The 15,947-nt window shown below is 37.5% G+C and overlaps 1 protein-coding gene across 3 annotated transcripts in view; it reads left to right on the top strand.

The window, feature by feature from the left end:
* NRPC1 (nuclear RNA polymerase C1) overlaps positions 1-15,947 on the top strand; it is a 66,594-nt gene that overhangs the window by 40,764 nt on the left and 9,883 nt on the right. For all 3 annotated transcript variants that reach the window (XM_089159115.1, XM_089159122.1, XM_089159130.1), the window contains 6 exons: positions 7,002-7,153; positions 8,245-8,400; positions 8,488-8,604; positions 8,736-8,824; positions 13,610-13,814; positions 15,065-15,267. In XM_089159115.1, the coding sequence (XP_089015241.1) occupies positions 7,002-7,153; positions 8,245-8,400; positions 8,488-8,604; positions 8,736-8,824; positions 13,610-13,814; positions 15,065-15,267 (922 nt within the window). The remainder of the gene's footprint in view (positions 1-7,001; positions 7,154-8,244; positions 8,401-8,487; positions 8,605-8,735; positions 8,825-13,609; positions 13,815-15,064; positions 15,268-15,947) is intronic.

A 15,947-nucleotide genomic window follows, 5' to 3' on the forward strand; every position in this document is an offset into this window, starting at 1 on the left:
AATGAGCCTGTTCCTTGGGGTATCATCGACAGGGGGTGGGAAATCGCTACCAGCCTAGAAGAAACCTCAAAATAGATGGCATTCCAAATCCTGTCTACAGAGCGGGATTTGGAAGTCCATCTCCTAGTATTACGCTCCCACCAAAGGTGGTGGACCAAGGCACAAAACACTAGCTTACCGATCCGGTCGCAAATGGAAGATCCTAGAAAGTTTCACAAAATCCAAGACCAGTCTCGCCCAAATCCGAAGGAGCGTCTCGAACGGGGCCATATAGAGGAAAGGACTTTCCCCCAGATAGATCTACAGAAAGGGCAAGAAAAGAAAAGGTGCTCAAGGGTTTCCAAACCAGACCAACAAAGGATGCAGTTTTGGTTAACAGGGATGTGGCGGCTTGAGAGGAAGGATTGGGTGGGTAGGGCAAGGTTTAGGGCTCTCCAAAGGGTAAGGGAGTGACGGGGGATGTGGCCTTTGAACCAAACCAAGGGGGGCCAGGGGGTTTTGGGCTATGGGGTCTAACAAGGTTCCAGGCCGAGGAGGTGGAGAAGGTTTTGGTGGGGGAAGGTAGCCAAATGGTGAGGTCATAGGGGGAGTTAGAAAGGGGAGGGAGAGATTGCCAAACCTGTGTGAGAATGGGCAGGGGGTTAGGGTTCCAAGAGCCATTTGAGATGACGGCCGACAAGGGGGTGGATTTGGGGATTCGGGAGTTCTAGACTGTACGGGGACCAAAGTTGTTAAAGAGAATGCCCATTGGATGCCAAGGGTCGAGCCAAAAGGATGTTGATGAGCCAGTAGTGACAGAGATAGAAATAGCTGAGATAGCATGAGGCCGAAGCAAGAGAAGTTTCCTCCAAACCCAAGAAGGGTTGGGGGGCAAAGGGACATTCCAAAAGGAATCCGAGTGGAGAAGAGAGGAGTAGACCCAACTAACCCAAATAGAGTCATGCTTGGAAGCATTTTTCCAGATGAGTTTGAGAAGGCATGCTAGGTTAATGTCGGAGATCCGGCGGATTCCCAGGCCACCTTTGGAAGGCGGCAGATGGAAGACCAACTGATCGGGTGGATGAAGCGTGAGGCTTCCTGCCTTTCCAAAGGAAGGCGCAGAATAAGGATTCCATCGCGTGGATGGTGGACTTTGGGATGGAGAAGATTCCATACCAATAGAGATAGGTGGATTGGAGAACAGAGTGGATGAGAACCACGTGTCCCGCATAGGATAGAAGCTTAACCTTTTTCTTACCTGAATTAGAACATCAGCTTCCACCTCCCCTACTTAGTCAACCCAACTTTTTTTTGCATGTTTTTGTTGTTTTTACTCATGTGTGTTTATTTCTTCAAACTGTTAGACCTTTTTGTATTTCTTGCTTTAGTTTGGTCATTCTAGAAATTTGCTCCTATCTTTACAGAGGCAATTTTTTTTAAGAGTATTAAGTAACATTGTGCAAGCCATAAGTTGCATGCGTTGATAATGTAAAAATGCATATGGATATTTTACTAGAGATTCTAGAGAAAATAGATGGCTTGATGCAAGTCTTAGTTCTGAGGCTTGTGGGATTTTGTATTTTTACCAATGGGAACAAGTAAAAATAGTACAAGCACCAAGTTTAGCTTGAGTTAGTTATGTTTTGGTCAAAGCTTTTTGGTGTGCTCAGGTTCATTGTCAAAATTGCTTTGGATGAAAATTATTTTTTAAACATAAAAATAAATGCATATTTTTCTGCGCATCTGGTTTTTAGGTACATTTTACCATATTAAGTTTTGTTGACTTTTTAGATTTGAGAACCCTGAGCATTAGTTAAAAACTTCACCTCCTATAGGTGAGAATCCAGTTTTTGTTCTTGAACAGGGGTTGACTTCTTTTGGGTGAATTGAGGGTTTGACTTTTTTATGCAAGACAACCATCCAAGAAAAAAATTTGAACCAGCATTGAAGCAACCTCAAACCAGCTAAAAGGTCCCTTGCTCCACAATTTTGACAAATCAACCTGGACTGCTACAATGGGACAAAACATGAAGGAAGGCCAAAATACAATTCACGTCACTGTTCACATGAATAGTGTCATGCCCATTATTTGGCATATTGGGAATGTTTCATAGAGGATTTGTGGGGCCCAAAATCAGATTGCATGAAAATTTTATTCTTGGGAGACTTAGGACCTTAGTTCAGTTTCTATTTTGGTAACCCCTAATTCTAATTGGTTTCTATTTTCATGTAATCTGATTTTGTGATTGCATGAAAATTTTATTCTTGGGAGATTTAGGACCTTAGTTCAGTTTCTATTTTGGTAATCTCTAATTCTAATTGGTTTCTATTTCCACAAGATTATATTGTCACTAGTTACTAGGATATTAGTTTCTATTTTAAGTCTACTAAGTTTCTATTGCTTGTAAAGCTTTAGCAAAGCTATAGATAGGCCCTTACATTGCAATATAAAAGAGGGCTTTTTGAGAAAAGAAAAAGATGAATTGAACTTTAGGCTTTTTTTGGTTTCAATTCTCATTCTCAATTATGCCTATTTAAAAGAAATAAGTACAAGAATTCATTATTGGTCAAGAATGAAAAATGGTTTGGTGAATTTTGTCAAAAATAAATTATGGAATGAAAAATAAGTTTGGTATGTCAAAATAAAAAATTGTTAGAAAATGATAGTGAGCAAGTAAGAAAAGAGAAAAGAGGAAAAAAGTATAGTTTTTTATAAAAGAATGTGTATTGACTATTTTACCCTGATCTTAACTATAATATTTTAAGTAAACCTTTGCATAAATGAAGAGAATGAAATTCTCACCATAAACCATAATATTTGAGTCTATTATGGATTTTGTATTATTTTAAATAAAAACAAAACTAATAATAAATGCCTAACAATTTAAAATAATGAAAAATTCTCATAATTGAGAATGATAATTGATACCAAAAAGAGCCTTAGCATTGGGCATTTGCAGCCCCCCTTCTCTTCTTCTTGTGAATGGTCTTCTCTTTCTTCCCCTTATTCAAGTCTAGTTCTTCGAAGATTTTCCCTTCTTTCGCCTATCGTCTGTATCCTCTATTCTATCCCTCATTAGTTCTTACCCTTTTTGAATTTGATTTTTAATTATCTTATTATAAATAAATAGGGTGTTTGCTTATATATGAAATTATGAACAAAATATCGTAAGTTAATAAAATAGAGATTATTCTTTTTAAATTTTGACTTTAATGATATTTTAGGTAGAAATTAGAGTTTGCCTATGTCTGCATAGCACATATATAGGTATTTGTCCTGCTTTCTATTGTACTATAATGTGTTTGTATACAATGGTTTCTGATTGAGATTTGAGACCACCAAGATCTCGCTGCTTTCTTGGTTGAGTTGGGTGCACTTTTATATTTCAAGGTCCATCTTGTCTTAATATCCAGAAAACTAGTAACTGCTGAAATCTCAGCAAGTTCTTAAAGTGTGGTAAGGAGGTAAGGAGGGGTGCATGATTCGGATTAGAGAAGCTGAAAGAGCAAGGAGTGGACATAAATTGACTTCAGGAGAGGTAGTTAGGAAAGAAATTCACGGATTAGTTCCAACAAAAAGTTTTGCTTTGAACAAGTTTGAATGGCAAAGTAGGATCTGTTGTAGCCAACCTCATTTAGTTTGGAGAGGCCTAGTTGGATTGGAAGACTAAAATCGTTTTGTGAATATTCAGGTTTTCAGTAAATCACACTGGTCTCCCCTGACCTATTTCTTAAATACATGAACCTCCCCCGCATCCAAACTTTATTACTGTCAGCTCCATACTTTCAGTTCAAAGGTTAGATATATATATATATATATATATATATATATATATATATTTTTTTGAAATTTGGATTTTCATTGACTATAGTACCCTTGATAGGTTGATGTTACCATTTTCCCATTGGAGAAGCTACCCTCTTGCCTTGATGACATGATTGTCAAAGCTTCTGCCTAGGCATGCCTTGGTGGCTGCCTAGGCCCATCTTTGGATCAAGGTGAGTTGGTGTTGTCTTGTCACCTTGCTTGGTTGCTTGGTTGCTTGGTGTCGCCATGGTTGTCATTGCCCTCTGTCGCCTCACCTTGCCTTGTCACCTTGACAACCATGCTTGATGAAATGCTCACTCATTCTATAATCTTTGCTGACTGCTACCTTCCATTCCCCAAAAATAATCCTGGAAATTTTGATCGATTGCCCGATGACTTCTTAAGGTTAACTAGAGTTTGAACTTCCTTTTGTCATGACTGCTCTTCATCCCGATTAGACCTATAAACAGATTGGATTCGGCTCAAACCACCATCCTTATCTGAATACAATAAGCAGAACTGCTATCCAACTCCAATCCGATATCTGATGGAAATTTACAAAAGGTATCCGAACTCTAATCTGGAACTTCATTGGATATCCGATTACCCAATCCAATAAAATATCCGATTACTACATGCCGATTGTCATTTTTTGGATTTCCGGTTTCCAATTTCCGGTTGTTGATTACTGGATTCCAGATCTGGTTATCAGCATTTTTAGAGAAAAAAATGTTTAATCTAATGGTTCTTTCATAGTTTGGACAATGGGCTATGGATGATTAATGGGGCTTAGGGTGAGTTCAACCTATTAATTACGGTTAACCAGTTCAGACTTTATAGTGTGTCAAAATGCCACTTAGTGAGATACCATTTAAAATTTAAACATACTATATTAACAAAAAAAATTTACTCTGACTGGATATATCTGATCCGACCAGTGATTATCCTCATCTGAATCCGGTTGCTTATCAAAGAGATATGGATTCTCCGGCAAGAAAATTTCCAAATTCGGACACACCCTTAAACAAATACGAATGCGAATTCAGAGGCGGATTTTGGCTATTCATTTATAGGTCTAATCCTGATTGCAAAAAAAGAAAAGGAAGAAAAGTTGGAGAGAAAGAAGGTTCGCGGTCTGTGGAGTGTAGATTTGATCATGGTATTCCTCTAGACATTTGGTCGGGATTGTTAAATCCCTTGGTTGATCAGAAAGGTAAGGAGATCTGGAAACTCATGCAACACTAAAATCAGAAAAAGAAAACCAAGATAGAGATGAACGTATCTTTGATAAACTGTTATGAGTTGCTTCTGAAAATCAGCAACTGAGGCTAGAGTTTGGAAATGAGAGAGAAAGAAGATTGGGAAGGACTGAATGACTAATATAGCAGTGAATGCCTTAGAACAAAAGCAATAAAAAAACATTGCTGTTGTTCTAATTACACCTGATGGAATTTGATCAATTTCTACGACTCCCATCTCCTTCCAATCTGCTTTTTATTTTTTATTTAATGGTTCTTTTTTTTTTTTGGGTCATAGGGTTCATTTTTCATGGGGTAAGAGAGGGATGGTGAGGAAAGGGAAGTGAAATCGTGAAAGGTGAGAAATTCAGGAGAGTTAAAAAAAGAAGGACAAAAAAAACAGCATGAAGAGGTATTTTGGGGAGGGAGGGTCTCAGTGTTGGTGTTTTCTTCTTAGGGTAGGCTTGAAGAGTGATTCAATCATCTTTCTGTTGAGTTTTGGTTATCACTCTTTACCTGGTAACTATGATCACCAAAACCAACTTCACAGATGTGCTTAAGAAGCTTTAATTTCTGATCAGCTCGAGGGTCTCAAAGGCCTTTGTTTTTGCTGTTGCCACACATTGCTGATTTTGAGTTGCATGGCACATCAAACAAGTTCTGACTCCCCGGTGCCACAGGGCGTGTGATGCTTGTAACATTGCAGCAACTCTGTCTGTCTCTCTTATTGCTTCTGTATTCCTGTTGCTATCACTGTTAGGCTGAGTTTGCTGTGATTCCTCATCCTTGGCCTGTTGAGTTCATTGTCTGCCTCCTATCACAACTTCTGCTTTAGAATCATTCTTGCTGCATTGCTGGTTATGATTCTTCTGGTATCCATCTTTCCTTGACAGTAGCTTGGATTACCCCCTCCATCTCTAGCAGGAGAAGCATAGAAATTGTTTCAGTTCAATTTCTGATAATCCAGATTGGTTTTCTGGAAGAAGGTTTATTATTTGATTTGTAGTCGAATGAAAGGGTATTTTGGTTGTTGAGAGTCATTTTAGTTATTCTGTTGTGGATGATCTGTAATTTTTTTTCCCTGCAACTCTTTCGTTTTGCGCTAAAAATTGACTAGATGCTAACATGGTTTATGAGAATCAAGAAGGGTATCTTTGAGGGGTAAGTCTTTTTTCGCTATGGTAGTTCTTTCTGACTTCACAATGTTTAAAAAAAAAACACAAAGAAAAGAAAAAAGAAAAGAGAAGAAGAAGATGAAATAGGACAGAAGTAAGACTTCCAAAACAAAACAAGCAACAGATCTCCTTGCCTTATTTGACTTGATAATCAAAACAGGTGGATTAGCACTTGTTGGTCAACAGTCAGCACCATATCATTCATCAAACAAATCATGCGTTGTTACATATGTTCTGTGCCTGAATCAAAGCCTACCGGACATCATGATGGGCAGGTTTTAAATTTTTAATATGAAGTTATCGACTTTAATGACTTCACTGGGGAATGCATGATTAAAATATGGTAGCTTGTTTCTTAGCAGGTCAGCATTAATCTTGACATTTCTAGCAACCAGATTTGTCCTTTACATGTACAAAATATATTTGTTCCCATCATCTAACGGAGCTTGGTATTTGGCCATTCTCATCCACGCTTGGTTGGGAACTGAAAAACTAAATTAACTTTAACTTTTAATGATGGCCATCAGTTATGTTTCCTAGTTTAGACATCTTTGTAGGCTTAAACCCTCTTTTGTTTTTCCCCTTTTCTCTTTCTTTTACTTGATGGTTTTCCAGTTTAGAGATCATGTTTGCATTTTTTTAGTGATTTATTGCAGGCAATGATGTTAATATACCACATGTAACAATATTATCTTGCTTCGACTTACATAACTGGCTATGGGAGCTTCTCAAGTCTTAGTATCTTTAAATAGTAAGCTGTTGGTTTCAATCATTTCATGTGATCCTATAACTTGGCACCAGATGTCACACTTGGGGTCCCTCGCATCAAAGAAATAATTAATGGAGCCAAAAATATCAGTACACCCATCATTACTGCCAAACTTGTGTCCAGCGATGATGTAAAGTCTGCACGATTCGTGAAAGGTTGTATTGAGAAAACAGTTTTGGGTGAGGTATGATTTCTGAAGTATTTATTATTCTTACCTACATGGTTCTTTTTTTATCGTGAAGTAGAAATGTTCATCACCTGCATGCTAAAAATTGTTTCAGTGTCAGTCGCAATACTAATTATTAGAAGAAGAAGCAGCGTAATTTGGGGAGAAAAAGAATTAGCATCATGGTGGCACAAATGCAGAATACCCTACTTGACCTCTGACTTTTAGATTGCTAGTAAGACATTAAAATTTCTTACACTATATGCCATGTAAACTCCAGTGACTGCTAGATGATGTTGGTTACCTGAAACAATTGGAAAATATGCTAAGAATTGATGGAAATTAATGAAAAGAAATGGATTTAGTTTTTAGTGGAATAAGCTTTGAATTGGCCAATACTAAATCATAATATTAAAATAATGATTATGGACACGACACTAATAGCAGTACTTTGGCCCCGATCATAAGGTTATTGACATACTAAATTAATTGAGAAACCCAATTATGATAAAATGACAATAAGAATAGAAATAGTTTCTAAATCTGTATATAGGCCGAAGCACATTTACATCAGTGGGCCCTGCATGCAATGGAATTAAACCAAACTGAAATTGGAGAAATGATCAGCATGATTTCTCGAACCCAATGGTACCAAGGGTTGAACTTAAAAGTGGGTCCTGCATAGTTAATTTAATGTGGTGGTTGGTGGTCCCATTAAGTCATTAAATAGGCCCAAAATATATAAACTTAAGTTAAATAGAATGAAATGTGGTGAGATGAATTATGGCCATTAAAAGTTGTTTTTGACTTGTTCAATAGTATATTCTACCCTTCCCATTCCCTCCCGCTCCCAAAAAAATGACTTAGTCTAGTTTCTTATGATTTATTTTGCATAAGTTCTTTTTTTTCCTTATCCCTGGATGGTGCAAGGTATATTGGCAAAAGACTAGCAATAGCCTGTAACTAGTGTTCACGGTGTTAAGCACAGTAGGTAATATGTATTGCATAAATTCCGTATACTACATTGTGTATGTTTTTTTAACTATGCTGTCTATTTCTTGTTGAGTTACAGAGATGGGAAGGTTGACTTGTCTCAATTATTTGTACAGATTGCCAAAGGCGTGAAGATTGTATTTACTGCGAGACAAGCATCAATAATTGTCACACTTGACAGTGAGAGGATTGCAGCTGCGCAGCTGAGGATTTCTGCAGTCAGTATAAAGGAATCGTTGTTGCAACAATCAAAGTTAAAATTAAAGCCGCAGGTAAGAATTTCCTGATGCAGTAATTATAGCTCTCTTTCTATCTTTCTCAATTTAATATGACATGTCAGGCATGTGGTCATTTCACAGCATATTGAGATCGTGTCCGATAATAAGTTAAGAATTTTTCCACCTGAAGCTGATAGAAATAAGCTTCATTTTCAACTACATACTCTTAAGGCTAACCTTCCGAAGGTTCTTGTAAAGGTGAGCCATCAAACATTCCTTCAAGCTTTTTTGGGGGAAACTTGCCTACATAGGATATTCTTATGAAATGCTTGTTCATTAATTTGAATGTTATTGGTACTGTAATCCTTTTGGGTTGATAATGATGGCAGGGCATATCTACCGTTGAACGTGCTGTCATTAGCAAATACAGAGGAAAGGACGACAAAGAAGAAAAAAAGTACCAGTTGCTTGTGGAAGGGTTAGTTTCACTAAATTACGTAGATGGGTTCTACAACATTTTTCTTAGTCACCAAAATTTCTGGCTGTCGTAGCCATCCATTTGTCTAGAGTTTGTAGTTAATAATTAAGTTTACTGTTTATCAAATGCACTTGGATACAGGAAGCTTTTGCTGATTGTCCATCCTACCAAATAAAAAAATTTGAAGTTTATGTATTTTGAACCTGAGAAATTGCAGTTTCAAGATCCTTTGCATGTGCTGATAGATCTGATATGAGATGAATATTAATACACCTGTCTAGTACAGCAATGTCATGCACAGCCACTTAACAATATTTGATTAATATTTTTATACTTTTAGGACATGACAAAGGACTAAGGATGTATAGGATCTATATAAGTTTGCCAAATTGGGCTATGGAAAATTGGAAATTGTGGGGAAAGGAAGGGAAAAGAAATATGAGGCTCTTTATAAGAATCCAAGCACGAAGGTGGAAAAGCCATATGTGAGATAGCTAAAATAAGGGAAGGGAAGTGTAGGAATGTGGACCATGTTTGATGTAATGAAATTGAAGATCGTAAAGGACTAGTATGGGACGACATCAAAAAGAGATGGGAAGGTTAACTTTCCAGCCTACTAAATGAAAACACTTAGGTTGCAGTATTCAGCAAGCCAACAAGTTTCATATATACATACTAAAAGTGAAGGAATCTAAAGGAAAATGAAGTTTTGCAGAGGAACAAAGTAGGCAAGGCAAGTGTGGAAGAGCTTCGGAATTTGTTGTTTATCTTGGTAAACCAAGCTATTCAATAAGATCCTGAGTACAATGAAATAGAGGAGGAATGTAACCTTGGATTGAATAGGGCCACGCCAACTAGGGGCTACTACTTTCAGCATCTTGTTGAACACCGGCTCAAATGTGGTCAAGAAATAGGATTTGTTGTAATTTTGGATAGGGAGTTCTTGGGGGACAATTAGGGAAATCTCAAAAAGGTCGTGGAGAGGCTGTGATAATTGATTGCTTTGAAAATTCAATGGTGTGGTTATAAAGCGCTAAAAGGTGTAGTTGTTAGGTGACTTAGGTCTTAGGTCAGAGGTCAAACAGATCTCTAAAGTAGAAGTTGTAACAAAGGTGTATGGTGGGAGTCTTAGATACATGGGTCAAAATATCAGTTTCAAGGCTGGTTTCAACTAGAAATCGACATCTTGGGAAAGTGGGTCGAAACCAAAGGAACCATTCCCCCTTAAGAAAATCTCAAGATGTGGCTTCCACACCTAAATCATGGTTTTCTTCACCTGATTTTTGGTATACATGGTATCTGAAGGCTTCTAGACACAATGGATGAACTATTTTTAATAAAAAATGTTTATATTGAAAATTATGAACATGATTCTTGACCCAAGTCTACCATTGTTGATTAGAATTTAGAATACTAGGTTACTAACTTAAAAAGCATATAATGACAAATACAAGTAGTTCTAATGTACTTTAATACAATAAGTAAATAACACAAATTAAATTATGTTTTTATGAATATCTGATGTGACCAGCCAGAGGCATTCCAGGAAGGCTCAACAAAGAGCCTAAGTCAGCAGCCATCTTAGGCAGTGTCCAGGGGAGGCCAAACTACATCAGGGGTATTTTGGTCATCATCCACCCCTAGTTCGAGTTCCGTCAGTGTTGCTTAGTCTAGAATATTATGGAAAGTCCTTATTTGTTTTTCTTTTGTTATTTGAAGTCCTATTAGTCAAGTTATTAAAGAGTTTCAGTCCAAGTAGGCGTCCCTTAGTTGATTAGTTGGGGACTCTTATAAGTTTGTCTAGTATAACTTAGAAGTCTTATTAGTTATTAGTTTGGGACACGTAATTTGTTGAGTCAAGTAATATTCACTTGCAGTAGGTTTTAAATACAGTTCTGGGCCTGTAACTCAAAATCAGTTGATTGATTAATAAAAGTTGAGAATGAGAGGAGCTTCAGGGTTTCCAAGCTTGGGGGAACACTGCTGTACCTTGAAGGAGTAGTCTTCTTCATCAGGTTCTCAATTCCAGCTGTGAATTAACAAGTAAGCATCATCCCTGGCCCCTCCCATCCTCTATTCCCCACTTCTACCTCTCCTTTTCATCTTCAGCAGCATATGGCACCTGGAAAAATCCTCAAAACCCTAGAAATTCAACAACTCTCTATTCCCTGACCCAAAGCTATCCCCTTCTAGGAGCCCTTCACCCCTTCCCCTTACTTTTTGCCTTAAGTGGAGCCCTAACCCAAAGACCTAACCCTAGTTTTAACCTTCACATAGAAATACAAACACTAAACCCTAGAATTCAGTCTGCCATTAAAAAGCACTAAAAACAGCATTGAAAATGCTTCAAATTCAGCATTGGCAGAACCTGTTAGAGCCCTACAGCAGCCTAAATCATTCCCTAAGCCTAGATTACCCAACTGCAAGGTCTAGAAGCCAGTCTCCCTTTGCCACAGACCTCTAAAACCCTAAAACTGCTGCTGCCTTGTTAAAATTGTTGGTTGAGTTCTATTAGGAGTTCAGTTCAAGGAGTTTTAGTTAATGTAGTTTTCTATTTTTCGTTACCCAAGTAAGGGTATAAGAACTATGGCCATGCAACATGGTATACGTGACTGGATATGGCTCAAGGGTCATCTGCAATACCTTCATTTCGGCTTCAAATCTCCCATGATGATGTACCATGATAGCAAATCTGCTTTTAGTATTGCCCACTACTAGCATCTAGCAATAAACCATAGTTTTATCAAGGAAAAGTTCAACCAAGGAATTGTATGTATTCCATTTGTTCAGTCTAGTGATCATTTAGTTGATGCTTTCAGTAAACACCTTAGTAGTAACGTTTTTCATTTTAGACTTTTTTACGTTTGAGTCACGTAAAATGGGCCAAAACTCAGGTTGAATCACTTATCTAGCTAAAATTACATACAGGTCACAAGTTAATGGTTGGCAATCAAGCCCAGTTAACTCTGGATGTTAAATGACCAAAATACCCTCCCAGGAAATTTAAAGAGAGAAAATTACTAATGTACCCTTGTTTCTCATCCAATTTCTAGGCCCATCTTTCTCATCTCACCCAATGTGATTGTGAATTTGTGATTCCCTGTCACCCTGCCGGAAATCACCCACCACCCATTGGTGCCCGCTGAAAACCACCAACCACTAATTAAAAAAAAAAAAAAACCACCCTGCCATCGCCGGCAAACCCCTTTGACCTCTATCATCAGCACCCACTAACGCTGGTTACCACCACCGCCCACTATTGGAGAATCCTGAGGCATCATAAACCCCAATACACCGCTGCAAACCACCCATCGCTGCAGCACTCTCTAGGGGTTTGATGGTTTAGTGGCTCTTACTGAAATTTAATCTCTTCAAGATTCTATCTTCTCAAGGGGATTTATATGAGATATTGAATTGCTTGATCACCGGTAGATGCAAATCTGTCTACGAAATCCCGTTATCAAGAGCTCCATTAAAGGATCCTGCCTTAAACACTAGTTACGCTACTGGCCTTCCTGCACGACATAGACTCTTGGTTAGGGTTTATGTCTCTTCACATTCTGTGATTCGATTTGCTACCCCTCTCTGGAAGCCTTTATTGAATCTGTGGACTTTGGATGGGCGATCTACCCTTGGATTCCTTATGCACAGAGAGGGAGGAGCTTTCAACCTGGAATAATCCAATTGTTCTCTTCTCTCTGTCTCTGTTTTTGCTTTTTAGAGCTTTTTAATGCTGAACCTGTCAAGTACTCTGGAAATGGGAAGTATTTACAAATTTCTCATCATGAATTTCTGAGAGGAAGTATCTGTCTTCAAACTGAAATGTAACCACTTAAATATATTTCTGGCATGGTTCTTGCACAGCTAGAACCTGCTTGTGGTGTAAATGCAGATTGTTCTTATAAAAGAAACCCTAACTCTATAAATGTGAAAATGAACACTTTTCTCTTGGTTCTCGATCTTGAAGGACTGATTATTTCAGTTTTCTGGTTATAAACATGAAAGTGAACATGAAAATGCAGATTGTCAGTTTTCTGGTTATATTATTCTCTTCTCAGGGTTTAAAGGGGGGGAAGGTGAGGTGGTATTTATTTTTTCCTCCCTTTTTTTTTAAAGGGTGGGGGGGTTTCCGACAGGATGAAGGAAGAAGATGGGTAAAGGGGGAATCCCTTCACCCACTTACATGAAGAGTCGGGATTGGTAAGGGTATTTTAGTCAAATTGCATTTATTAAACACTTTGGGGTATTTTGGTCTTGGGGGTTATTTGGTCATTACATGGTTCAAGGGGTAAATTGGTCATATTGATTTCAATATTTGAATTCTATTAATAAAGTCTGACCCCAACCGATAACTCATGAGTCGTGACCCATATGTAATTTTAGTCAGATAAGTGACTCAACCTGAGTTTTGGTCTTTAAATGACTCAAATGTAAAAAACTCTTCATTTTATTTTGTTAAGTTTCAAGGGAGTGTTGTAACGTGAACCCTAGGGCCTTTTGCTTTATTTGTATTTCTGCATGGTTTTTGGGCTATACAATAATTACTCACTTCTCCAGTTTTAAATAGAAATGGCTGTTCTCACTAGAAAAACAAGTCATTATTTTCATATTCTTTCTTTCATCAACCGCAGACATGTAACTAGCAGGAAATATTGGGGAAAATATGATATATATGTCATTTATTAATTAGTTAATTCAACCTAAGATTCTGAAAAGAAATGTACCTGGAAGGATGTAACTATAAATTATTTATGGATGACTTATTGCACTGTTGCACCATTGCAGAACTAATCTTCTCTCAGTAATGGGAACTCCAGGAGTTGTTGGATGTGAAACAACTAGTAATCATGTGATTGAAGTCCAAGCTACTCTTGGAATTGAAGCTGCAAGAAGGTGTATCATTGATGAAATAAATTATACCATGGAAAGTCATGGAATGAGCATAGACATACGCCACATGATGCTTTTAGCAGATTTAATGACATATAAAGTAAGTTCCTTTGTTTTCTTTAATTTACATTTTGTGGAAATTCGCCAACATGGAATTCTGCAAGTGAGCCATTCAAGTAGCTGATTAACTAGTGATTTTTTACACTCCAGCGTATTGGAGTTTTGGACCTCAGAAGTTAAGTTAAAGTTTCATGTTCATTTGACTGTCAAGTCAGTAGTCCTATTTTATAAGCCCGTAAAGTGGGGGTTAATGTTAAGACATGGAAGTAGTAGTTAGAAACATATAGCTTTTACTTAAAAGTCTCTTATTTATGTCTTCCTTTGGAGTTTTGATCTTAAATAGGATTTGATGGTGAATCCTAGTTGGGAAATCCAAAATTTAGTTCTTTTTCTATTTTTTGAGTCTTTTTGTAGTTGATCAGAGTCCTTTCTGATTTAACTTAGGAATTTTAGGAGTTCTGTATTTGTTATACACCCCACCCCCTGTCCCCCCAAAAAATAACAATAAAAAAAATAAAGAATGAATAATATAATTTTTTTTCCTTAGACTTCTGGTGCTGAGTAATGCATATGGCATTTACATTCCAAACTTGATGTCGTCTCTCTTTTCTCTTCTTCCCAAGAACATCTTCAATGATTCAAGCTTTTGCACCATTCTGCCACTTAGGAGGACTGGGTTTACTTTGGTAGGGGTAGACAAAATTTAAACGACCCTCCTATCATCAGTTATGCTAGAGGAGAGTTGATAAACAGACATAAAAACAGTGTGTCCTTTTATTCCCAGAAGACCACCTACATAGGGTTCTTTTAAGGAGAAAATTTCTTTTCAGGAAAGTACATGCTAAGCCCAATGTGAGAAGTGCTCTAATCTCACACCTTAAGGAGACAGATACGTTGCCAACCTCTTCTTCATTGTGCATCCCAAGCTTATATTGGAAACTATACCCCAATCTTTTATCAAGCATTTAGTCTTATTCTAGGAAATGGGAGTCAGGACTCAGAAGAAGTTAAACTACACTTCTATCTTGGTACAATTATACAAAACAGATCTTTTTGGCGACACTTTATTCTGTAATATGAGTTTTATTTATTTCTTGTTATGGTGCATCTTCATTTTTTCAGTTTACTGTGAACCGCTTCTGTTGTAACCCAACTTGATATGGGTATGTATACCTTGGCACACCTTACCTGTGGTCAACCAGAAGAAAGTGTGGTGCTTTAACTGTGCACTAAGAATCTGGTGATTGATGACAATATTTCTCTCTGGATTTTTTTTTTTTTTTTTACCAGGGTGAAGTGCTAGGAATCACTAGATTTGGCATTCAAAAGATGAAAGAGAGTGTCTTGATGCTGGCATCATTTGAGAAGACAGCAGATCATCTTTTCAATGCTTCAGTAAATGGAAGGGATGACAAGATTGAGGGAGTAAGTGAATGCATCATTATGGGAATTCCAATGCAAATTGGCACTGGAGCGCTTAAAATTAGGCAAAGGTATGTAAATGTCAAATTTTTTATTTCGACATGAAATCAATAATATCTGCATGTACACTGCTTCTGCTTTTTTCATTCATTTAACATCTTATGCACATCATTGAGTGAACTTGATTTTCATATTTCGGCCTGTGGTTGCTTGATCATCCTCCATAGTGTAGACTGCTTGCCCACACCACTTCCTTTTATTTAGTAATTTATGCTTCCACTTCTTCTATGAGAGTAGGTTTCCTTGAATACTGTTAAAAGGATGGGGTTAATATAATGCTTTACCGTTTACTTGGTCTGCAAGGAGTTGGAGGATATTCTTAGTCGTATGTTGGTAGTCTTGTGTTTATTTTAGTAAAGATATATGTGGACAGATTTGATTTTATTTTGTTTTTAGATTACCAGGGAACAGTCTAAATTGATTGTAACCTGTTAGGAAACTTTTCATATGCAGAATATTGTGATTAGTTTATTTATTCTATGTATGAGGGGGAGATCTGCTACTTCTGCATCTTCACTTCTCCTCATTTCTTCTCCTTTCTTCTCTCTCTTTCTATCCCCCTCTCGTTTCAACACTTCTTCTCTTGTTTCCAGTTTTTGGTTGCTGTTTCACACGGTATCAGAGCCTTAAATATCTGATCCCATGTTGGGACAGCAGCTTGAGTTTGAGAGTCTTTTTTAAGCCCTTCTTC

The sequence above is a fragment of the Hakea prostrata genome, chromosome 1, assembly GCF_041222555.1.
Source record: "Hakea prostrata isolate BN-2017 chromosome 1, UWA_Hpros_2, whole genome shotgun sequence".
Lineage (NCBI taxonomy): Eukaryota > Viridiplantae > Streptophyta > Magnoliopsida > Proteales > Proteaceae > Hakea > Hakea prostrata.